Raw genomic sequence first — 19,000 nt, forward strand, 5'->3', positions numbered from 1 at the left:
TTGAATCCAAGACTATAAACCCTAATTCTAGCATATGGAAATCAATATTAAAATATAATTAGGTTTAAGATATTACCTTGATTGTTATGTAGCAATAACAATCCCAATTCCTCCTTTAATTGACTTTGGAAGGCTTAGAGTCACAAGTGTCACTCCTCTGATGGCTCACAAACACCATAAGCAAGAGAATGAAGAGGAGAGAGGATGGAGGCTGTCCAAAACGTGTTCTAACCCTAGCAAGATACTTGTACACGTTTTTGGTCCTTAAGGGATCTATTTATAGTGAGGCTATTAGGGTTATCTAACAAGGAAACCCTAATTTAGTTGCTTAAGCCCTAAGCAACCCATAGACTCCTTTAATCAAGCCCATGGACGATTTCCTTATGGGTTTCCCCATAGAATTCGTCCACCCCTTGATTCAAGGCAATCCATGGCCCAAATTGCAATTATCTTATAATTACAATTCCAGTCCCTTAAGTTTAATTAATCTCTTTTAGTCACAAAACTAATTACCAATTAATTATTGACTAATATTAATTAAACAATATAATTTCTCCTTTAATATATTATTCCCATAATATATTAATAAATCATATTTAATCCTTTCTCTCCATAATTCATCCTATCAAGTTGCTTTGGTGAAGGCAACCCAAAAAGACCATGCACCATCGGGTCAAGTACATACCAAAATAGTTATGGACTTAGACACTAATCCAACAGTTATTTCATCCATGGTGTGTGATTTGGGGTTCTTTAGCATGGTTGGGATCTTTTTCGGGTATAGAGACTATATCTGAGGTTGCAACTTCAGATGTAGGTTGGTTTGGAGCCATGTGATCAGAAAGTGATAGCCTTGGGGCGTGATTGAGAGTGTCCTTGCCTTAAACCTTCATTTTTTAGCTTGTTTGAGCTTGTTGAGCCTTGCATGCACGTAAAGTTGGAAACTTTACGTATGAATCTGGCCCTAGGAGTCCAGATCTATGTATTCGAAGCTTTGGAATGGCTTGAAATCGTCTGGATGAAGATGTCACGTCTGGACTCGACGAGTCACATGGATGCACTCGACGAGTTGTATGAATATGTGCATGGACTCGGCGTAGGAATGGCAACGGGGCGGGTTCGGGGCGGGGCATGGTGTCCCAAACCCGAACCCGATTTTCACATATGTACCCGAACCCGACCCGATACCCGACGGGTTTCTTATCGGGGCGCCCCGTCGGGGCTGAAACTTTCCCCGAACCCGACCCTAAACCCGAAACCCGATAATTACCCGATAACCCGACCCTATAACCCGAATTATGGCAGAAAAAAAAAGAAGGAAAAACTACAAATACATAATGATAAATTAAGACGTTGCATAGGCTTAAAATACCAAATAAGTTCTTCAATCATTTAACCAAATAGAAATTACTAATAGTCTAATATTGTAACATCAACCAACCAACCAAAACATCCAAGTACACAACATGAAAAACTAATTCATCACAATAATACATTACCAATTAACATTAAAACAAAGTTACAAACTCAAAATCAAACAAAATCATCCAAACTTGTTGTCCCGCTTTCTTTAGTGTTTTCCTACAAAATATTAAACAAACTCAAAATCAAACAAAATCATGGAAACGATATAAAATTAATATTTTTAGAAGTGTCGTTTTACCTCTTCCACATCATAATCAAATTCAACAGAACGACAATATGCCTCGGTCTCTTCAGAACAAGTTGCTACATAAAATTAATATTATTAATATGCAAAAAAAAATCACAATTTCATATAATTAATATAAAATAGTATACTACCTCGAATTTCATTCAACAACCAACTTTGAGCACACATTAAAGCCTCCAATGTCTTTGGATGAAGTCGACTACGATGAGGACTTACTAATCTTCCACTAGTGCTGAAAGCTGATTCCGAGGCAACAGTGGAAACAGGAATAGCTAATATATCTTTAGCTATCCTTTGTAGTGTCGGGTACTTAATCCCATTTGTTTTCCACCATGCCAACAAATCAAGTTCCATATCTTTAGGCAACAATTTCTCCTTCAAGTAGTTATCCAACTCACTCATACCTCCTGATTCATCATCATCTCTAGTAATAGAAGCAATATCCGATAAGAGCTTTTTGAATCCAACACGATGACCGGAAGAGATACTAGAACCAAATGAAGATGAACCAGGAACTGAACCACCATAAAAACCTAATGTTTATTATAAAAATGTTAATAATTTAAGATATGATCTATTTATTATACAAACAATAAGAAGAATATAATACCTTCACTCTTCCTTTTTTTAGATGCATTACTTGACACGTACTCTTGAAACAAAGTTTGGACAAACGCCTCCAAATTTTGAAATTCAATCTTTGCCTTTTCTTCTCCATAAAGTACAGGAAAAAGTAACTCCACAAACTTTAATTTGTATCGTGGATCTAAAACCGCTGCCATTCCCATTACCCCATGAATTACAGACCAATACTTATTGAACTTAGAAACCATTTGGTCAGCCATCATCTTAATCTCCTCAATAGGAGATTTCGTCCACTCACGCAAAGAATACCCAATCTCACATATCAAAGGAAAGAAAACATTAGATGTAGGATACTTTGAACCAGAGAACATAACAGTCACCTCATAAAAAAGTTGTAATCTTTCACAAATCTCACTAGCCAACTCCCAATCCTTTTCTGTAGGAAAACATGTATACTTCGAGTCTCTTGTCTTTACCCGATCGAAAACCTCTTTGTAGCTTATAGCAACACTCAACATCAAGAATGTAGAGTTCCACCGTGTCTTGCAGTCAAGTATCAACTTCTTTGAGTATGGTATTCCCAACTGTTCTGCTGCTGTCACAAAATTTTGCTCCCTCTTTGGTGATGCAGACCAAAATGCAACACTCTCTCTGATTCTCTCAATCTCAAATTTAATGAGAGATAAGCCATCTTGGACAATAAGATTGAGAATATGTGCGCAGCAACGCATATGAAACAAATCACCATTCATCATTAGTGATTTTAGAGGAAGTTTCTCTAATAATATCATGATAATTGCATCATTTGTGGTGCAATTATCCACAGTAAGAGTTGACACTTTCCTATCAAGATTCCAATCACACAAAGTAGTATAAAGTATGTCGGCAAGAACATCAGATGTATGCGGACAAGGCACGTAAATAAACCTGTTTAAGAATATATAAATATATATGTTAATATTAACATATAAATAATAAGTACGTATAAATTATAGTTAAATAAGTATAATATACCTCATAATTCTGCTTTGCAAGTTCCAGTTTTGATCTACAAAATGTGCTGTCATTGCCATAAATCCTTTTTTTTGATGATTAGATGTCCACATATCAGTAGTAACTGCAATTCTGCTTTTGGTCTTTGCTAACAAACTCATAGTTTTGTCCCTTTCGTAATCATAAATTCTTTTGATGTCGTCCTTGATGGTGTTTCGACAAGGAACCTTAAACAAAGGTTGAAGACCTCCCACAAACTTCCTAAATCCATGATGCTCTACAATTGAAAGCGGATACTCATGCACAATAATCATTTCAGCTAAATCCTTCCTAGAAGTATCAGCATTAAATGTATAGTTTGAAACATGTGTTGTAGTACCATCTAATTTCTTTTTTTCTTGCACCAAGATAGATTGACGAATATCTGGATAAGGTTTGTGTAAACAACGCTGATAATGTGCAAGTAAATGTTTTGTGCCATTCTTGCTATCTGCACCCAACACTTTAGAGCAATGTTTACATCTTGCTTTAACTTCATCATTCAATTTAAATTTTATAAAATGTTGCCATGCCGGTGAACGTATTGCCCTTTTCGAACCAACAACTTCATCTCCATCTTCATCAAAAACTGTGTCTGTATCATTAATATTTGTTCCATCTTGTTGATCCACATAATCAGTATTTTGTTGATTAGAACCCGAACCTCCCACATCTTGACTACTTGCAGTTGGAGCATGATTTTGACTAGTTGAATTCATATTTCCTGAAAAATATTAGTTTACCTATCAGGACATTATTCTTAACCACACAAATGAAAAAGATACAGCCATACAGGGTCACAGTGAGCGATTAAAGAGAAATTACTTTACAGATACAGCCATACAGGGTCACACAAATGAAAAAGATACAGCCATACTTTACAGATTCACAGGGTCACTCAAATGAAACAGATACAGTCATACTTTACAGATTCACAGGGTCACACAAATGAAAAAGATACAGCCATACTTTACAGATTCACAGCCATCAGGACATTATTCTAAGAAATTGATACAGGGAAAGAAAGATTTACAGGGAAAGAAAGATTTACAGATTCACAGCCATAAATAAGAAATTGATTTTAAGAAATTGATACAGGGAAAGAAAGAAACAGATTACAGTAGGACTGTAGGACACATATTCTAATTGATTTCAAGAATCCAAATTACCACAGGTACTGTCGTAGTGACCGATTGAAGAGAAAGATACACATTTACAAGTCACAGTGACCGATTGAAGAGAAAGATACAAGTAGTGATCGATTACATATGCTCAATTTCAAGAAAAATGAAGAGAATTAAAGAAAGATGCGACCGAATGATCGATTACCTGTGATTGTTCCTTGTGCGTGAGCGTCACTGTGGCGTCGATCGAACTATCACAGTCGTTCGTAGAAGACGAAGAGAAGATTAGTAGAATGTCGGCTCTCGGTCTCGGCTCTCGATCGAACTATCGAAGACGTCGATCGTCTATCGCAGGCAGCAGGCTCGTAGCTTGCGATTTGGAATGTCGGCTCTCGGTCTCGACTGTAACCTAGAAGAGTTAAGAGTGAGAAGTGTGATTTGTTGCGATTTGCGAACCAGGGAACGAGTTTTGTTACTGTTAGGGTTGAAGTGTAATATTAATATATATATATATATATATATATATATATATATATATATATATATATATATAATCGGGGCGGGGCGGGTCGGGGCAGACACAACCCACTCCCTGACCCGAACCCGGAAAAAATACCCGATAAGAACCCGAAACCCGGTCCGATACCCGATAGTGCTGACCCGACCCGACCCGAAAAATTCGGGAATCGGGTTTCCCCGTCGGGTTCGGGTTTTTTTGCCATCCCTAACTCGGCGAGTTGGAAGAACAACTTGGCGAGTCTGTTGAAGATTGCCTTGGACTCGACGAGTCTGTTCTTGGACTCGGCGAGCCTGGTCGTGAAGTCCTAACCTTTTTGGTTGAGTTGTGAATCGGTGAGTCAAGGGACGACTCGGTGAGTTGAGCAGGAAGTGACTTAGAGTTTGTTGGACTCGACGAGTCTTGGGGCGACTCGGTGAGTTGAGTCATGGATTGGGAGTTTCGGAGTATAGGGAGTCGACGATTCAGCGAGTTGACTCGACGAGTAGAGTCGGTCAGGAGGGTTGACTTTGACTGAGGACTTTGACTTTGACCAAGAGTTGACCAGTTGACTTCCAGGGGTATTTTGGTAATTATTGGTATTTATTGAGTTTAGTCATTTGGTATTGATTAGTGGTGGAGTTCGTGCCGTTAAAGGGCCATGTCTCCGCTATTGGTGTTGCCGGTAATGATAGTATTTCTTGTAGTGTCGGTGGGTCGGTTTTGGGTTAAATGGTTGGCTGGTCAGCTTTGGGTGTACTTTTCACATATTAAATTTATATGTATTATACACATCTCTAAAATTAATTACTAATTAGCATTTATATATAGAGTATGGAGCAATGTTGTTGACGTCCGATTGCGCCAATGGAGCTTGTGCTTGTTGGCGCCAACGCCAAGTATCCGACCGAATGAAAAGGATAAGTCGATGAGGACAAAACGAAGGAAATGAAAATTGCAAACTGCAAAGGGTATTGATTTGGGGTTCTTGATTCTAGCATATTCCTAGACACGCTCCAAGAAAATACATATTAATTATTAAATATATATCTTTTAAATCCTATATGTTTGGCAGGTTGTTGGGTTGGCCCGCAAACCCGAACACATAATCTGAACCTGAGCCCTGAAATAGGCAGGTTGGCGGGTTGGCGGGTCGAAAAGTTCAACCCAAACCCGTTTATTTTTTGATTGAGTTTGTATGGTGTGTCGGATAAGGTCGAGAATTGTCACCTATAATCTTCATTCAAGTTTGACTAGGGTCGGATAAATTTTCCATATTGGAACATGTCAAATTCTCTTAGGTTAGAAATAAATTCTGGTTATCCGTTATCTTATAATATTTAGATGACAAAATTTCAATTTATATAAATTCTCGTTATTTTACAAGAAGTTAAAGTTAGAAATCAATAGAATGTCTGATATATGCTGTTCGTTGGTTCTCGGTTGATCTCTGTCACGTGTATAATTCCTGACAAGTTTATGAAGGAGTTCTGAAACAGCACACGCCACAAACTAATTCGAAAGGCTCGTAAGAGTTTTGCATCTTAGTAATGTAACAATAAGTGCATGGAAACAAAACCATAGCTGGAACGCCATTTCGTGGATTCTCATCGTCACACCACGTAACCCCTTCCAGTAATCATGGTGCGTAGAATTTGGGCAATCACTAGAATATTCAAAGTTGATAGATGCCCATACTTTCCACTCCATGCTCGTTAGTTTTTCTCATAGAAAACAATCACGTTCAACGTTCTTGTTTCTTTTTGTTCGAGATCTGAAAAGTGCTTCATTCAATCTTAATTAGCTCTCACATGGATATCCATATTTCGCTTTTTCCCAAGATGCATTAATCTGTCTCATCTCACAGTATCATCCACCTGGTTCTGATTCAAATCAAAGAAATAGTGGGTCGCCACGTATCACATAGAAATTGCAAGGAGGTGAAAACCGAGAGATAGCGATGAATCCACGTCTGCTGTCCCACATTTTGATGCACCTAAATTATTTTCCATTCAAGTGCATGATATGCGGAGTGCTTTCATTCCATCATTATGGGGCTTTTTAACTTCGTATAAATTCCAAAGAGTAAGGCTGGTAGTTGGTATCACTAAAAATTGTATTTTCCCTCTTCAAAAAGATTACGACCAAACACTCAAATGGGGTTTTCTCCAAAACCATCGTCCAGGAAAGTTTTCCGATCCATTACTTTGCCATGCAGATCACATCCAAGCACCTACAGAATCGAGAAAGTGCTGAATAAAGTCAAAACATGGGAGTCCACATCATCGCTATCGAATCCAACTGCAGAAATCATTTGCAGCGGCGTGTTTCAACTGACAGAGTTGTATGAATGTTTGGATGACCTTGTCAAAACATGTCCTTCCAAAACATCGTTAGATTCCAGCAATCAGAACATGAGATGGACGGATGAGTTACTTGATGTATCTGTTATTTTCATGGATATTTTCAGCAATATATCTGATCTCATGTTGCAGACAAAACAACATGTGAGGGATCTTGGGTGTGATCTAAGGAGAAACGGATGTCCAAGCATCGACAGCATCATTGACAATAACACTGCCTTCAGAAAGAAACTGAGAAGAGACATTAGAACGTCTGTAGCTAGTCTGAATCAATTGGATGACATGATTAGCTACTATGCCTTGGTAGATTTTGAAAACAACCATCTGATATCGGTGATCCGAGTGTTCAGAGAAGTTAAAGCATTCACCGCTGTTATTGTGCAATTGTTGTTGAAATTCTTGGCTATTCCACTTTTGAAGACAAGATCGAGATGCAGATGGACAACAGTCTCAAGATATATATCCAAAAGTAAAGTGGTACCAGAAGAAAAAGCTGACACTAATATAAATGAGTTGCAACACCTTGATGCTGTGCTATTCAGATACAGGACAAGTAACAAACTGGAATTCATCCAAATCGTACGAAAGAGACTAGAGGAATTTGAGGCTACTGTCGACGGCATCAACTCTCAGTTGGAATCAATGTCGAGGCACCTGATCACAACCAGAACCTCACTTCTTAACTTCATCTCTTTCTACTAGCCAAAATATTATCACACACCTGCAAAGATCAAGCTACTAGATCTCCAAATATTAAATGATGGATTGAAGCTTTTTGTTTACATTTTTCCAAATCATCATGTATATCTTATACATTTGTTGAGCATAGAGTAAATATTGTTATATTGATACACCCTATCAATATTTTTTGAGCCAAGCTTGTGCTTTGGTGTTGAATCAACTCATAGTTGTTACTTTATATTTTCTAGAATATTTCTTTTTTCTTTCATTTGAGGTTATTTTGAATATTATTTCAAAAAATGGTGGTTTTTGAAAATCTACCACTCCACCACCGATCATATTTTTTTAAATATAGCCTCTCAATCTTCATAATCGCTACAATAATAGTTATATAACATAATTATGCTAGAATATTTTACAAAATTCTATCAGAATTTATGTTTCATACCATTCATCTCCTTCATTCGACATACACCACCATTTTATATTTTAATCAAATATCTATTTTGTAGTTTTATTCAGATAACATCCCAACTAGCCACAAACTCAGCTTTTTGGAAGCGTTTTCACTCTATAATTTGGAATTCTAAGATGGAACCACATGAGTTTGAAAAGGCATGGAAATCTTGTTTATATGAGTTTAACATTTCAAATAACATGTGGTTTCATGAGATGTATGGGTTGTGTAGACGTTGGGTACCTGCATTTTTCAAGGACATACCGATGTCTGGTGTTATGAGAACTACATCATTGTCTGAAGGCCAAAATTGGTCGCTTCAGATCGACACCCTTACCGGTTCTTATATTTTAATGTTTATGATGACATTTGAGGGTTTTATGGAACACAAAGACGTAATCAATTTGTCATTGACTTTAACGCTGCTATAACATTTCCTAGATTCATCACATCTAGTCTAATTGAACCACATGCTTCAAAGGTCTACACTCGTAAAATATTTTATCAGGTACAGAAAGAGATTTCAGATTCTGATAATACTTGTTTCCAAGTGAGTGTTACTTCTAACAATGGTGTTGACACTATTATTGTATTGCAAAACCAAAAGAACATAAGCACAATGCAACCATCAAGTCCTGCTGTTGATGACAAACTTGAGGAATACCATTACGATTGTCTTATAGAGGATACCCAATACACGGTATGCTATTACTTCATTATCTAATCATTTATTTTTAATCACATAATAAGACTTTCTAAGAAATACTCATATATTATCATACATATTCCAGGTTACACACTCAAAAATAGATGGTACATACAAGTGTAGCTGCATGCATTTTGAACATGTTGGTCTTTTGTGTAGGCACATATTATGTGTCTTTAAGTTCTATAGTATTAAACAAATTTCTGAAGAATACATTATGAGACTGTGGCATCGGGATGTTATTCCAACATAATTGCTTAAGAGGCATTTCTCTAATTCTTTGCTAGACTCAAATTCTGACGTGAATGCTATTGACATTTTTTCAAAAGTAGATCGTTGTGTTTCATTTTTGAGCCATGATGCAGCAAAGTTAAAGTCATACCTTGAAGAGTTGAATACACTAGAGAAAAATTTTGTAGATGATTATCCAGCCCCTGAGATGCCATCAAGATAACCATTCTACAACCAACTTATAGGTGTAAAATTGACTAATGATGTTCCTGATATTGAGAATCCATCTGATATTCGTAATAAGGGAACTGGCAATCGTGGTAAGAGATTAAAAAAAATGGTGGAAAAGGTATGTTCGAAGCCTAAGCGAAAGTATTTATGTAAACAGATGGCTAACCATGATAAACACAATTTTCCTCTTAAAAACGTGCCTAAGTAGTATGCTTATAGCTTTTTTGAAATGTTATATTACAGTAAAACCTTTTGTTTCACGTTTACTAGTGATATTGATTACAATTTTGCGAGTCTTTGATATAATTATTATATATGGTTGTACACTATTGCACACTTTGTTGTCATTCTGTATCCAAACGTATTACCCCAACTTTTCCACTATATACAATCACTATTTTCCATTACGTTTTTAATGACCCAAAAAACACAATTTTTCCTAATCACATTAAATCAATTTAACTTTAAACCATTTACATCAATTGTAACAGAACAATGTAATATCGGAACTAAACAAATCATAACATAATTTAATAGATATTCCAAATTATATTCATTCTTCCAGAAGACTGGCAGACCATTTGGATATTTTATAATTTTAAGACCCTTCAAAAACACTACTATGTAACACACAAAAAAAAAAACCCAATATTTTTCATTAAAGAAATACTGAAATATAAACTTTGCTCAAAAGCGGAAGAACACACAAAAAAAACCCAATATTTTTTCATTACAGAAATACTGAAATATAAACTTCGCTCAAACATGGAAGAACATAATATTTAAACATTCTACCACTTTTATTCAAGTTATTTCATTCTTTCAGAACATGATGGATATATAATTCTAACAATTCATAACCACGATTAATGTGTATTATAACTTTTATCAAACTTCCATAACAAAGGCATATCGTAATTACATACTTGAAAACCATAACTTACATGTACACTGCCAACCATCTTTTAACTCAGTCATTATTGGTAACATTATGTCAACACATGAATTGCAAACATTTTAAACTTCAACACATTACATATTTTCATAATTTTCATATCCATATACACATTCCAACATCAATCAAATTCTAATGCTACCCAAAAAAAGACAACTAAAACAAATATCATTCACATTCTACTATTTCCCCAAAACAAAGACTCCTAGAACAAAATAAAACACCCTAACATACGTCTTCCGATAGTTCGTCAAACAAAATACCTAGACCAAAACAAAACATGTTACCAAAAGTCTTTCAACACAAACCGTCCTACCATGATAAAATGCCCATCTTAAAAACGACACCTTCCACGTCTCTGCTTCTCCCTAGTTTCCTTCACTTCATTCATCAGACACATTTTCTCCAATGGATCAAGTCTGTCATACGCTTCTACATATCTCTCCAACATACTTTTATACTTGATGTACTCCGATTTCTTAGGCTTTACCATGTATTTGATTCTTAAATTATTTAAATCAAGTGTATCACATTGTTTTTTACCTGTAAAATAGGCAATCCCAACGCCCTTCACCTTCTCCCATATATGAATCCATATGCCTCATAACATACACTCCACAGTCTGATCCTTCTTTTTCTACTTTACATGTGAATTTCATTACACGAGCATTAATTTTGTTGAAAGTTGTTGAGTTTTGGTAATTCTCTGTTTTTAAATAGTTCCCAAACAATTTTTTCTGCGATACAATACAATCAATATATTAAAATTATTTTTTAAAAATACAAAATTCATGTTATATAAAACTTATACAATGTAATTCTTAATCTTAACACAATAACTGGTTTCCTTCCATATATATCTTCAACAGTACCAATTCGGTTGACATGGTCTATAATGTAGTACGTTGGTACCCTTAGATCAAAGCATATCAAATAATATTTACCCTTATCAGCTACTAGAAAGAAAACCTGGTATAAAATATATTTTATAACAATAAGCTATATTTGTATGTTAGGGTTGTAAGTGATAAAACACAATTATTAATTTAATTACTAGTCCATCATCCTTGAGATTATCCTTTTTTGGTAGACTTCTAATGTGGAGTTTCAATATCGAATCAAATAATGTTTGGGTTCTATCGTGTGCAACTGATGCATCCAGTATCTCATCCACCTATATATATAAATGAATCCATCAAGACAATACATATTATTATTTACAACTACATTTAAATTGAATACTTACCAAAAACTTTGTGTCAAAGAAAACTCTCGCAACTGATCCTAGATCCCTTAGTTCCTCCATTCTGTTGACGAATGATGTCCAACAGTCAATAATTATCCCATGTATAAATGTGTTGCTTTTAAAATGATATGCGAATTCTTGATGAAACACATGACCGCTCCCAATGTTCCATATCTCTTCCCCGCTCAACAATTTTAATCAAATCAATTTCACAACACCACATTTTAATATCAAACCACTAATTTATATTATGTCAATTACCCATAACAACTTTTTGATGCAAAAACTAAATTATATAACACATTCTCATCCTGCTTCACCTTGTTACCCATACTAACAATCCTTTCAACAAATGGTGATTTTCCATATACAGGTAACTTTTTCCCTATTTTCCTCTTTTTTCCAATGTCATCATCTTCCTCGCCTACTTCAACTGTTTCCAAGATTTCTTTTCCTCTTCTTTTTTCTTTTCTATAACTTTCCAACATAGCATTATCTGTCATTTTAATTGATGTTGCTAACACTTCAAGATGCTCAAAGAATTGTGAACAGGTTAGATGGTCTGTATTATCGACCTTTTCCACATTAGGTGTACTTAAACCTCCACCATCATCCTTTTTATCCCCATGAACTACCAATCCTCTAACATCAGAGAATCCATCTTCATTACCACCATCTGCCTCTCTCCTTTGTTACTATTGATGGGTTTTGAGCAAAACACCATTCCTATGGTGTACATGCAAACCCTAATAGCTTTTGGATCTAGTTTGTCTAATGAACATGCAATTGAATATCCAAAGCTATAAACCCTAGATCTATCAAATAAGAACTAAAATAAGGGTTTAGTAATTACCTTTGATTGTTATATTGCAATAACAATCAATTCCTTGCTTTCATTGGCTTCAAAAGCTTAGTGCCTCAAGTGCTGCACCTCTAATGGAGTCACAAACACCACTAAGCAACTTGGATGAAGAGGAGAAGAGAGGAGGCTGCCCAAAACGTCTAAAAACCCTAAAGGAACTCTTTTTTTTCCACGTTTTTGGGGCATAGAGGCCCTTTATATACATGTAGGCTATTAGGGTTTACAACTAGGAAACCCTAATCTGGCTGCTTAAACATATCCCTTGGACGAATTCTTTATGGGCTTCCCATAGAATTCACACTTGCAACCTTGGCAGGTGCATGCTGGTAACGGGTTAATTGATTGTACTTCATCCCAAATTCCTCTCAGCTTTGTGTAATACCTTGATACCGTCATATTTTCTTGACGGATTGTGGTTATCGTCCTTCTTAGTTCATATGCTCTTGGAGCATTCTCTCTTCCAAATCTCAACCTAAACCCTCGTTTATTTTTGGATTGAGTTTGTGTCGTGTGTCGGGTTGGATCCAGAATTGCCACCTAGCTATTCGTTCACGTCTAATTAACTAGGGTCGGATAAATTTTCCAGATCGAAACATGTTAATTTCTCTTAGGTCTAACATGTGGCTAAAATTCACATTGGATGGCATATGCTTAGGTTAGAAATAAATTCTGGTTGCCTTATAATATTCACATGACAAATTTTCAATTTATAAATTCTCTTTACTTTACAAAAAGTTAGTGTTAGAAATAAATAGAATGCATGATATATGCTGTTCGTTGGTTCTCGGTTGATCTCTGTCACGTGTATATTCCTGACAAGTTTATGAAGGAGTTCTGAAACAGCCCACGCCACAACCTAATTCGAAAGGCAACTAATGCAACAGATAAGCGCATGGAAACAAAACCATAGCTGGAGCACCATTTCGTGGATTCTCATCGTCACTCCACGTAACCCCTTCCGGTAAACATGGTGCGTAGAATTTTGGTAATCTCTAGAATATTCAAAGTTGATAGATGCCCATACTTTTCACTCGATGCTCGTTAGTTTTTCTCATAGAAAACAATCACGTTCAACGTTCTTGTTTCTTTTTTGTTCGAGATCTGAAAAGTGCTTCATATTAGTTCTCACATGGATATTCATATTTCGCATTTTCCCAAGATATCCACCTGGTTGTGATTCAAATCAAAGAAATAGTGGGTCGCCACGTATCACCGAGAAATTGCAAGGGGATGAAAACCGAGAGATAGTAATATCTCCACGTCTGTTGTCCCACATTCTGATGCACCTAAATTATTTTCCATTCAAGTGCATGATATGCGGAGTGCTTTCATTCCATCATTATGGGGCTTTTTTTTTTTTTTTTTTTTTTTTTTTTGAAACGGATCATTATGGGGCTTTTCACTTCGTATAAATTCCAAATTGCAAGGCGGGTAGTTGGTATCACTAAAAATTGTATTTCCCCACTTGAACTCTCAGGTCTCAACAAAAATTTAGACCAAATAATCAAATGGGGTTTTCTCCAAAACCAACATCCAGGAAAGATTTCCGATCCATTACTTTACCATGCAGATCACATCCAAGCACCTACAGAATCGAAAAAGTGCTGAATAAAGTCAAAACATGGGAGTCCACATCATCGTTATCGAATCCATCGGCAGAAATCATTTGCAGCGGCGTGTTTCAACTGACGGAATTGTATGAATGTTTGGATGACCTTGTCAAAACATGTCCTTCCAAAACTTCGTTAGATTCTAGCAATCAGAACATGAGATGGACGGATGAGTTACTTGATGTATCTGTTATTTTCTTGGATATTTTCAGCAATATATCTGATCTCATGTTGCAGACAAAACAACATGTGAGGGATCTTGGGTGTGATCTAAGGAGAAATGGTGGTCCCAGCATCGACAGCATCATTGATAATAACACTGCTTTCAGAAAGAAACTGAGAAAAGACATTAAAACGTCTGTGGCTAGTCTGAATCAATTGGATGACATGATTGGCCACTCTCCCTTGGTAGATTTTGAAAACAACCATCTGATATCGGTGATCCGAGTGTTCAGAGAAGTTAAAGCGTTCACGGTTGTTATTGTGCAATTGTTGTTGAAATTCTTGGCTATTCCACTTTCGAAGACAAGATCGAGATGCAGATGGACATCCGTCTCAAGATATATATCCAAAAGTAAAGTGGTTCCAGAAGAAAAAGCAGATACTAATATAAATGAGTTGCAACACCTTGATGCTGCACTTTTCAGATACAGAACAAGTAACAAACTGGAATTCATCCAAACCGTACGAAAGAGACTAGAGGAATTTGAGGCTACTGTCGACGGCATCAACTCTCAGTTGGAATCAATGTCGAGGCACCTGATTACAACCAGAACCTCACTTCTTAACTTCATCTCTTTCTACTAGCCAAAATATTATCATATACCTGCAAAGATCAAGCTACTTGATCTCCAAATATTAGATGATGGATTGAAGCTTTTTCTTGACATTTTTCCAAATTATCATGTAATCTTATACATTTGTTGAACATAGAGTAAATATTGTTATATTGATACACCCTATCAATATTTTTTGTGCCAAGCCTTGCTTTGGTGTTGAATCAACTCATAGTTGTTGACTTTATGTTTTGAGAATATATATATTTTTTTCTATCATTTGGGGTTATTTTGAAAATCAATTCTGACTAAAAATGGTGGTTTTTGAAAATCCACCCCTCCACCACTGATCATATTTTGATACATATAGCTCCTCAATTTTCATAATCGCTACAAGAATAACGAATAGTAGAGGTGACATTGTTGACGTCGCCCCTAAAACGTAGGCGTTGTTACTTGGTAGCTAATAATCCAGTGGTCTCCACTAATGGACTATCACCACTAATATATGCGTCGACGCTAAGGGACTGGTGCCACTAATATCATGCATCGCTACTAATTGTATTTTCTATTTTTTGTGTTTAACATTAAAATTAAAAAAGAAACAGTATTAAATTTATTATAATTGTTACGAAATATTAGAATTTGGTAATATATACTACATCCAATAAAAAAATATTAATCCAAACATCCCGTCCAAAATACTCATCCAAACATAATGTAATGTATCCAAAATACTAGTCTAAAACATTTACCCAAACAAAAGATTACATAAATCCTATAAGTAGCTACTCGCCATCATTGCTGTCATCGTTTCCTTTGTTTTCATTTCATGTTGGCAACGATCGAAACCATTATTCAAGTGTCCCACCAAATGTTGAGCGTTTAACATTGTTTGAAACATGTCCATCTACAAAGAAAACAATATACTCTTATAAGTTAAATCAACAACATACGAAAATATAAGTAAAGTACAAAATCTATTATCAACATATCATTATAGCATTCTACTTTACAAATTATGGTCATGAAGATTATATCATCCTACTTTTTTTTCAATTTTTTCATTATATCGTTGTACTTTCCAAATACAATTAAACATACATCATACACATATTGCATATACATTATAGCACTGTACTTTTTTTTCTTTTCGTTTTTTCAGTATACCATTGTACTATAATTACACTTACGTAAATATTACTAAGTAGAGAATATATTATTAACATATCATTATAGCATTCTACTTTGCAAATTAAGGTCATGATGACTATAGCATCCTAGTTTTTTTTTCGTTTTTCCACTTTAACATTGTACTTTCCTATTATACTTTAACATACATTGTAAAACTATTGCACATATACATTATAACATTGTACTCTTTTTCATTTTTTCAATTATACCATTATTAAACTAACAATTAAACTAAACTACAAAATACGAATACATCAAACACCTGGTAGACATACACTGTCACAAAAGTGTTTGTTGACTGGAGTGTTGTGTTCCTAACAAGGAGGACAAATACAAACATCACGTTTAACCGGGAGGTTTTATGGATGTACAATCCTATTGTTACCAAATCCTAAACAACACTATATAATACTTGGTGGTATGTTATGCTTTTGGTGGTATGCGATGCTTTTTGTGGTATGTGATGCTTTCGGTGATATGTTTTTCTTATCATGATATGTGATGGTTTTGGAGATATACAATTTTTTTGGAGATATGTGATGCTTTTGATGATATATGTTGTTTTTGTTAGTATGTTATGCTTTTGATGATACATGATGAATTTGTGTTATACGTGTTCTATATTAAACTATGTGGTATTTTTTGCTCAGTGTTGTTTTGTAATTGATTGAATTTCTAACCCGTTTAGGAAATGTATTCTTTATGACTATATGCAATTTTTATTAACTCACTCAGAAAGGGCTAACATTTACTTTTTGTACTTAGTGCCTATGGTTAGTACAAGTAGCTTAGGAGCATGGATTGGTGAGCTTGACTCATTTATATTTGGGTAGTATGTTTCTATTTAGACGATACCACTTAGATTTTATAAATTTAGAGAAGTAAAAACGTGGTTTTCTATTATTCAACAATCAATTTACAGAGGAGATTATATAGGATCTGAACACTAAAATGAAATTCTAGAATCCAGTAAACATTTAAACAGGATAACTATAAGATAAATAAAGATAAATATAGCATAAATAAATATAATAACTATCCTTAATCATAATACTTCCTCTCAAGTTGGAGTTTGTAACTCATGAACACCCAACTTTTCACGTAGAAACTTGAACCGATCTGCACCAAGAGCCTTATTGAAAATATCTGCAACCTGAAAATCAGAACGTACATCAAAAGTTTTCATCTCCCTACTGTTTACTCTTTCTCGCACAAAATAACAGTCCATCTCAACGTGTTTCGTTCGTTCATGATAAACTGGATTAGCTGCAATGTGTCTAGCTGCTTCATTGTCACTCATAAGAGGAGTTGAGCCACTTAGCACAACATCCAAATCTTGAAGAAGCCACATGAGTCATAAAACTTCACATATAGTGCTTGCCATCGACCGATATTATGCTTCCGCCGAAGATCTAGACATTACTGTTTGCTTTTTCGTTCTCCAGGAAATTGGTGATCCTCCAAGACTAATGAAATGTCCCGTGGATGACCTTCTAGTAGTTGGACAGCTTAACCAACTAGCATCACAATAGGCCACAATATCTAAAGAACCAGCTGAAAGAAGATATAAACCTTGACCTGGTGTACCTTTCAAATACCGTAGAACTCTGTGAGCAGCATCCATATGTGATTTTCTAGGGTTACTCAAGAATTGACTTATTTGGTTCACTGCAAAAGTAAAGTGGTTCCAGAAGAAAAAGCTGACACTAATATAAAGTTGCAACAGCTTGATGCTGCACTATTCAGATACAGGACAAGTAACAAACTGGAATTCATCCATACCGTACGAAAGAAACTAGAGGAATTTGAGGCTACTGTCGACGGCATCAACTCTCACTTAGAATCAATATCCAGGCACCTGATTACAACCAGAACCTCACTTCTTAACTTCATCTCTTTCTACTAGCCAAAATATTATCATACACCTGCAATTATCAAGCTACTAGATCTCCAAATATTAGATGATGGATTGAAGCTTTTTGTTTACATTTTTCCAACTTATCATGTAAATCTTATACATTTGTTTAGCTTAGAGTAAATATTGTTATATTGATACACCATCAATATTTTTTGAGCCAAGCTTGTGCTTTGGTGTTGAATCAACTCATAGTTGTTACTTTATATTTTCTAGAATATTTCTTTTTTTTTTCATTTGAGGTTATTTTGAATATTATTTCAAAAAATGGTGGTTTTTGAAAATCTACCACTCCACCACCGATCATATTTTTATAAATATAGCCTCTCAATCTTCGTAATAGCCACAAAAATAGCCGATAATAGTGGCGACAGCTAAAAGTTCAAGTTGTTGCGGTCGCCACAGTTGCTTTGTCGCTAATGCTCCAAAGGTCGCAGCTAATGAACTATCGACATTAACTTTATATTCTATTTTTTATTATTTTAATTTAAAATTAGAAAAAATAAATTCAATATAAAGGAATAAAAAATGTTACAAAACATTATTTGTAGAGAAACAGTTGAAACATTAAAATTTAATAATATAAATGTCATCTAATCACTACAAGAAAATTTGGTTTTAGCAACCAAAAATTACCGGCAAAAATATTTTGTTGGTAATTCCGTCCGATTTTAAACAAAAATACGACAAAAGAGGAACCCAACAAAATACCGAAGAACATGGAAATCATGAAAAGTGTGTAGGAAAAGCGTCAGTAATTTCCAATAGAGTTCCAACAGAATATTAACTACATTTAAAAAAAATATACTATTTTTTAGGAATTTCGTGGAAATGTTAAAGAGCAGGAACATAAAAATGTTCCCT

At 35.2% G+C, this 19,000-nt stretch overlaps 4 protein-coding genes across 4 annotated transcripts; 2 read left to right on the forward strand and 2 right to left on the reverse strand.

The window, feature by feature from the left end:
• Window positions 1-1,391: 1,391 nt before the first annotated feature.
• LOC122195064 (zinc finger BED domain-containing protein DAYSLEEPER-like) lies at window positions 1,392-2,255 on the reverse strand. The gene is made up of 3 exons (XM_042896533.2): window positions 1,804-2,255; window positions 1,664-1,728; window positions 1,392-1,581 (listed from the first exon to the last, which is right to left on the reverse strand). The coding sequence occupies exons 1-3, from the start codon at window positions 2,072-2,074 to the stop codon at window positions 1,534-1,536; spliced, it is 384 nt and encodes a 127-aa protein (XP_042752467.1). The 5' UTR covers window positions 2,075-2,255; the 3' UTR covers window positions 1,392-1,533.
• On the reverse strand, window positions 2,254-4,008 carry LOC122195226 (zinc finger BED domain-containing protein RICESLEEPER 2-like). Its single transcript, XM_052771173.1, has 2 exons — window positions 3,272-4,008; window positions 2,254-3,184 (listed from the first exon to the last, which is right to left on the reverse strand). Exons 1-2 carry the CDS (start codon window positions 4,006-4,008, stop codon window positions 2,254-2,256), a joined length of 1,668 nt encoding a protein of 555 aa, XP_052627133.1.
• Window positions 4,009-7,065: 3,057 nt separating this feature from the next.
• On the forward strand, window positions 7,066-7,974 carry LOC111910711 (uncharacterized). The gene has a single exon (XM_023906537.2). It carries the CDS (start codon window positions 7,066-7,068, stop codon window positions 7,972-7,974), a length of 909 nt encoding a protein of 302 aa, XP_023762305.2.
• A 6,051-nt stretch (window positions 7,975-14,025) lies between these two features.
• LOC111910721 (uncharacterized) lies at window positions 14,026-15,114 on the forward strand. The gene has a single exon (XM_023906548.2). The coding sequence runs from the start codon at window positions 14,150-14,152 to the stop codon at window positions 15,056-15,058; it is 909 nt and encodes a 302-aa protein (XP_023762316.1). The 5' UTR covers window positions 14,026-14,149; the 3' UTR covers window positions 15,059-15,114.
• Window positions 15,115-19,000: the final 3,886 nt, after the last annotated feature.

Source organism: Lactuca sativa, chromosome 4 (genome assembly GCF_002870075.4).
Source record: "Lactuca sativa cultivar Salinas chromosome 4, Lsat_Salinas_v11, whole genome shotgun sequence".
NCBI classification, from domain to species: Eukaryota; Viridiplantae; Streptophyta; class Magnoliopsida; order Asterales; family Asteraceae; genus Lactuca; species Lactuca sativa.